Source organism: Notolepis coatsorum (genome assembly GCF_963971535.1).
Source record: "Notolepis coatsorum genome assembly, chromosome: 17".
NCBI classification, from domain to species: domain Eukaryota; kingdom Metazoa; phylum Chordata; class Actinopteri; order Aulopiformes; family Paralepididae; genus Notolepis; species Notolepis coatsorum.
In genome coordinates this window covers 3,255,640-3,263,006 of record NC_140181.1, presented here as the reverse complement: position 1 = coordinate 3,263,006, position 7,367 = coordinate 3,255,640, and the positions used below count along the sequence as shown (strand labels likewise).

The following is a 7,367-nucleotide window of genomic DNA, read 5'->3' as shown; positions in this document are numbered from 1 at the left end:
GCCTATATCGCCTGTAGGAAGCTCAGCCACTGGTACTATATACCTGTATGTCATGTATGTCATAAATGTCATGTATATCTGTAGGTTGTGTATGTCATGAAAATGAAAATGGGGGACCCTGATGTAAACAAGACAAACGTCTTTCTCTGGTCTGCATCCCCTTAACAATTGTATGTATTGAGCCGTACTGTATTGTACCCATTCTGCAATCTGTTAAATAAAGTTTTCATTCATTCATTAATTCAGATTAGATCAGCGTTTCCCAAACTCTGGTCGCGGACCTGTTTTTATTGGGTCGCCAATAAAAAGTAAAAAAGAGCTGTAGATGTGTTGATTTTACACATCTATACTCTGCATTGGTTATACGATCCTGTGCGGTGTGCGAAACGAAAGTCCAAACGCTAGTTGTTGCCGCTTGCGTCTAAATCGACAATAAATCGTCTTCTGATTAGAGAAAAAACTGCTGCATTTCATGTGTGAACTGTCCACATGTTGGTGTTCAAGTTTGTCTGTTGTAGTGTAAAATATTGATCTTTCAAATTAATGGCAAATCACGAATGATGCGCTTCGCGCATGCATTTAATACAACTTATTATTATTATTTATCTCCGACTCCGACCGCACCCCCAAGTCTGAATAACTTCCCGCGTGCCTGCCTGACGGACCCTCTATAAATTGTACTGTTGGCGCTCACTCACGCGCTCACGCTCTGACTACCCATCAGCCATCAACTCAACGTGACCAATTACCTAATAACAAATTCAAACACACACACCAATCAGCGATCAAACGCACACTTCTTTTAAGACTTTTTTTTGTTTCTTTTCGTTTAACAATAGGCTAAATAGCCTATAGTGGGGCGGCATAGCTAACCTATTGTTCAATTTGTGATAAAAGCACCAAATTTGGTACATATTTAGCTTAATATATTTAGAAAATATATGGATATTGGGGCATTGCAGATTGGCATTCTGGTGACCATGGTAACCATTTCCAAAAATGGCTGCCAGCAATTACTGGCATAGAACACTTTGGCCACCAAAGCTATTGTTTCCATGTTTTTAACACTACAAATAGTATTTACATACAACTTAAAGTTAAGAACATGTTTTATTAATATTTCTTCATAATTATTATATAAAGATTTTATTAAAAAAAATTATTGGAAGATAGGAGGCGGCATGAATATATACAGAACCAATTAGGAAGACAAAAAACAGCTGGGCCTGGAGGCTAGGATATAAGAACACTAACACAATGAATACATGAGGAGTGGACTAGAGCAATATTACAGGGACAGAAATAATACAACAAGACAAGGACACTAGACTAACAGGCAGTGACACATAATAATAGGCAGCAAGGTCTTGAGCCAGGCAGGGATTAAACATTGTGATAGAATGAAAATGAACGATGACAACAACAGATTGTCCAGAACGGCGTAGTACCGCCGATGAGCACACGATGGTGCCAGAGGATAAATGTCCAAAAAGTTCAGATCCTGACAGTACACAGATTTGGCGTAGCGGTTGGTCCTATTTGGTGGGACATCATAACGGCGGCCAGAAGGCAACAGTGAAAACTGCTGAGACAGAGCATGGAGGGGTTGATTAGTGATGCTCGTCCCCTTCTTGACCACCTGGTCCGTCCAGAGAGAACATAGGTCTCTCTGTTTTACTCCAATTATTTTGGAGCACACTTTCACTATGTACTGTAGGCTGTTCCTATCTTTAATAGACAGGCCACTGAACCAGCAGATAAAAGAAAAAGTTAGGAGGCTTTCAATAAAAGAACTATAAAAAGTGCTTAGGATCTTCGCACTAACATAATGGGGACCAGCCACGAGTTAACTCGGGTTTCGGTGCCATGCGTTGTGGACCAGAGCCACGAGTTAACTCGTGGCAAGTTGTTATTGTTTTATTCCATATTAATCACCGTATCAACGTCCTTGATCGACTCTGCAGATCTACCCGCATATCTGATTTCCGCAACATGCAATACCGGCCAGATCCTCTTAGGGGCGCCATCGCTCCACTGCAGTATCATTGAGGGCGAATGGGGAAATTCTTTTTTTACTGTCTATGGGCGTTTCATATGAGCCTGGATCCCAAGCGACCATCCTCCACCGTTGATCACGGTTCAAAGCGCAGATTTCAGCCTGGAATAATGGGATTTATGATCAGCCAATGGACATATCGATCTACCAGATGCCGATGAATAATGGGGAAATGCTGCCGGCGATCACATGGGCTGACGGTAGGACACTCTTCACCCAAATTACAGCCGGATTGAACATTGTTGTACTTGAGCGCACACTGTATTGCTAATCAATAATACTAATCGGCGTCCCCCGCCGCCCCCATTTCATCCATAGATGCTCTGTAATAGTCTGGATGCTAAGCAGTTTGTTTTATTTCATTCATATATAGACAACCGAAATGCCGTTCGATATAACGTGACTAGCCTTTAGCTCTATAAATAGCTTTCCAGAAAAAAACCGAGACGAAAACTGCGATAAAGCTTATATTCACGGCGTTATAAAATGACAACCAACCGATGGATTTTTATTTTCTTTAAGCCATTATGAAGGCACGGTTTATGCACTCAAGTGACAATGAGAATGGACAGATAGCAATACTATAAAGTATATATATAGCTATCCAAAAGTACATCGGTTTGTTTACAAAGCGTTGTCCTCCAGCCACATATTAGATGGCGAGGCCCGGTCGTCAAAGGGCCAGCTACCATCCACCGTCTGAGGGCACTAGGGTTGTCTGGAAGACCTACCACCCCTCCATCACTCTTGATGCAAGCATTATTTTGCTCATGTGCTTGATCAATGGGGATTGGCGAGAATACCTGATTGGTCTTCTGAATGGTGAAATTGCTTACATTCAATTCTCTGGCAACATCTGGGTGTCTTGTTGGTAGTTCAGTCATGTCACGAAGATGAACGGATCCAGAGGGCATAGTTTGTATGGTCCAGAGCAAAGAACCAGGGGACGAGTTCTGTCAGAGCATCAAGGTACATGCTGAAGGACTGCCGCAGGGATCTCACATAGACCAGTAAACACAGCTCCAATGCCATGACTGTTGGCCAGTACTGGAATTGAGCGCAGCTCTCCTCCCTCCTTGAGCACCATTCATCAAACCCCAAAGGCGCATCTTCTGTATCTGTATCACGGTTATTGCAGGCCCGATACTGCAGGACATATAGTGCAGCCACTGTGACTTGGTGGGCACGTCAGGTGCGAGCAACATGTGCTGCATGCAAGGAGTCAGCAGTGCCTGCTGTTGTGATCTCTGCTTGTACCAGTGCTTCAACCCAGCCACTGCCTTTCAACCAATCATGCAGGCCGCCAAACATCACAACAAATTTGTCTTCCCCATACATCTATGGCCACTTCCACTGGATCTGCTTGGCAATAGCATACAGGGGTTGATCAAATGTTACTACTGGTGTCTGCGCAGAATTCAGATGTTGAACTGCATTTCTGACTACATCCATGGAGTGTTTGATTATTGCCACTGTGTGGGCACTCTCGTGGAACAGGGGTAGTAGGGCACTTTGGGCAAAATTCTTCTGCTCTGTGTGACAATAAATAAATGAATGATGATATGCTATTTAAAACCAAAACTAAGGCCTCAGTATGAGTTTAAGACGTGAACATGGTCATGTTTGTTGAATAAAAAAAAAAAAGTAAAAAAAAACGTGATCGGATCGGGACATATCAGGGTTAGTGGGATCTAGATTATACCCGTTATTGCATGCAAATCCAATGGGATAGGAAAGTTTGACCAAGCGCTGGTGGCCATTTTGAAAAATGCCTGCCACGGCCACCAGGGTGCTAGTTTGTAACGCCCCAATATCCAGTTTTGTTCCCAATATATCTATCAACACATCTGCCAAATTTGGTGCTTTTATCACAAAATGAACAATTGGTTTGATATGTTGAGCTATGCCGCCCCACTACTATTTATAAAGGAAAACATCTGACTTTTACTATAATAAAGATTATTACAATTTTTTTTTAAATCAATTAAATTAAATTTCAACTGGGGTGGCACCTCAGGGGCACCTGAGATTTCAGGGGGGGGCACGTGCCCCTGGTGCCCCAGTGGTAAAATCGCCAGTGATTGTACCCATTCTGCAATCTGTTAATAAAATGTTCAATCAATCAATGCCACTTAACGAGAGTGGGCGCGTGCTGCCCTCTACCGACGTCTATGGGAATAACAACAACCCCCTTTACACAGTCAGTCACCCGGCGCCTTTTCAAAAGTCCTTTGAGTCATTCGATTCATCCGTCAATAGTTTGGCAGCTCTCTTTTGACATTAGTGGCCGCGAATACGGCTCTCATACAATACATTTTTTTAATAGATGTAATTATTATTAATTTTTTTTATTTGTTTTACAGGTGAAGTCTCTTCTCTTTATAAATGAGTTGAAGTACTGTAAAAATATTGTCCAACTAAAAAAGACCTTTAAAGACAGAACAATGAGAACAGCAGGTATACATTTCTCTGTATCTGATTTTTTTCTCTTTTCCATGCATCTGAGGCTCGTGACGCAGGTTTTTTGTTTGTTTGTTTGTTTGTTTATTGGTATCTAGCAATATTATTATAATAATTATTATTGTTATTACCGTTATTATTGTTATTATTATTCATGGTCATATTATCATTATTATTATTGTTATCATAATTATGGTAATGATTATTATTATATTTTAGGGTGCGACAGTGTATTATTTAGGGGCGACAGTGGCTCAGGAGGTAGAGCAGTCGTCTGGCAATCCGGAGGTTCCCGGTTCGATTCCCGCTCATCCAGTGGGTAGCGTGTCGATGTGTCCGCTACTGTTCCTAATTTATGCAAATGACATGTCGTCAGCTTGTGACTGCAACTTGTTCCTGTTTGCGGACGACTCAGCCCTGCTGGTCTCTGACAAGAACAAGTTACAGGTTGAAAAAACCCTCAGCTCTGAACTAGGCAGAATCTGCATATGGCTCGCTGATAACAAACTATCATTACACATGGGCAAAACTGAGTCCATTCTCTTCGGTTCAAATAACAAACTCAGCAAGACCGACGGCTTCTCAGTTACAGTGGGTGACAATATTGTCACAAGGAAAGATGAAATTACCTACCTGGGTTCCATCCTAGAAGCTAATCTCTCCTGTGACAAAATGGCATCCAATGTAATAAAAAAAGTCAACCAACGAACTCGATTCTTGTACCGGATCTCCTCTCTGGTAAACAAGAACACCCTGAAGACTCTGGCAGGAGCACTCATTCAAGGGTACTACGACTATGCTTGCACCTCATGGTACCAAAGCACCTCAAAGGCGCTAAAAACCAAATTACAAACATCTCAAAACAAACTGGTCAGACTACTGCTTGACCTTACTCCTAGAACCCACCTCACCCCTGCCCACTTTGACAACCTAGGATGGCTTAGAGTAGATGACAGAGTACAGCAACTTGCAATGGGCCTGGTCTACAAGATACACTACACGACCAAGGTACCCATGTACATGGCAAAATACTTCCCAAAGGTCAGTGAATACCACGATCACAACACCAGAGGGAGCTCCACAAATCATGTTAAACCCAGATTCGGCTCAAATAAGGGACTAAACACGTTTCGCAATTATGCCACATCAATGTGGAACGCCCTACCCAAAGCTGTAAAGGAATGTGGATCACTACCCACTTTCAAAACCTCTCTCAAGAGACACCTACGGGAGACTGCAATGCAACACTGGCCCCTGTAAATATCCTAACCCAACCCCCTCCAATGTACAGTCATTTACCTAGTATGGTTTTGTCAATAGCCAATGTACAATTTTGTTTGTTTGTACAGAGTCCCCCCCCCCCCCCCCTCAATGTACAGTTTTGCTTGTTTATACAATGTGCCCCCCCCCCCCCCCACCCACCTCCAATGTAAATTACCCAGTATGGTTGTCAATATCCCAATGTACCCAACCCCCCCCACCCAACCTCCTCCAATGTACAGTTTCTACGTCAAATGTATATACTCCCTTTTCTTGACTCCCTCTGTATCACAAACAGTACTGTATTTGCAAATCTGGTATGTCATAAATGTATAGATGTAGCAGTACTGACTATCTGTATGTCATGTATGTCATATATGTCCTGATGAATTGAAAATGGGGGACCCTGATGTAAACAAGACTAAAGTCTTTCTCTGGTCTGCATCCCCTTAACAATTGTGTGTATTGAGCTGTACTGTATTGTACCCATTCTGCAATCTGTTAATAAAGTTTTCAATCAATCAATCAATCAATCCTTGAGCAAGACACTTAACCCCTACTAGCTCCCGATGAGCAGGTTGGCACCTTGCACGGTCGTCTCTGCCGTCGGTGTGTGAATGTGTGAGTGAACGGGTAAAATGTGAGGAACAAATTGTAAAGCGCATTGGATAAAAGCGCTATATAAAAAAGCAGCCATTTACCATTTATATGATTAATATTATATGGTATGGAGCTGTAAGGTTGAGCTCACCATTATAGGAAACATTCTTCATCCTGCTCCTCTTCGGCCATGGGTGTATCATGTTAGAAAAAAAAAAAGGATGTTGGTGATATTGTGCATAGATTAACTGTACCCCCCCCCCCCCCCCCCCCCCCATGTACGAAACAAAATAAAATGAATGGATGAATGAAAGTCCACGACAGCCAATCCGGTGATGGTTCGATGGTGACGCGGGGCCAGGTGGGAGGAGTTTAGGCACTTCCACTGGAGGACTGACGTCACGACAGCTCTGTGACCTGTGTGAGGGTCGGACGAGGAGTTTCAACTTGTTGTAGTTTCTTACTATTTACTTTAGGCTTTTGCATTGTTCTGGGACCGGCGGCGTCAAAATGGTGAGTTGATTATTATGTCCCGTGACTTTATATTTGTAATAATAATAATAATGACCTAACTTTGTGACGAGTCAGTCTTCTTCTTCGCCGAGTCTGTGACGGTGACGAGACTGTGCGCACCTGTTGTCGGTGACAGGTAATAATAATAATACATCCATTTTATATAGCGCTTTTCCAGGTGCTCAAAGACGCTTTACATGGGTAGAAGGGACAAAACAAAAACAGAACAGGTAGCCTTATGTCTGTAGCTTTGTAAACCTACCGTGTTTCAACATAATATATTATATCTTAAATCTACTGGTCATATGGCCGTTTCGTATGGATTATTATGGTGCGTTGTAGGCTAACGCCTGCTTTTTATATATATAATATATATATATAATATATATATAGTGTGTGTGTGCCTATAAGCAGTCGGAAGTAAGGTGTGTATTTCCTGAAACTGCCCTTTAAAAACAGGTCTCGTCACTTTCCACTG

At 42.3% G+C, this 7,367-nt stretch overlaps 1 protein-coding gene across 2 annotated transcripts in view; it reads left to right on the top strand.

Moving 5' to 3' along the window:
- Positions 1 to 6,764: 6,764 nt before the first annotated feature.
- ap1s3b (adaptor related protein complex 1 subunit sigma 3b) overlaps positions 6,765 to 7,367 on the top strand; it is an 11,362-nt gene continuing 10,759 nt past the window's right edge. For both annotated transcript variants that reach the window (XM_084333261.1, XM_084333260.1), the window contains exon 1: positions 6,765 to 6,889. In XM_084333261.1, the coding sequence (XP_084189387.1) occupies positions 6,887 to 6,889 (3 nt within the window). In that variant the 5' untranslated portion in view covers positions 6,765 to 6,886. The remainder of the gene's footprint in view (positions 6,890 to 7,367) is intronic.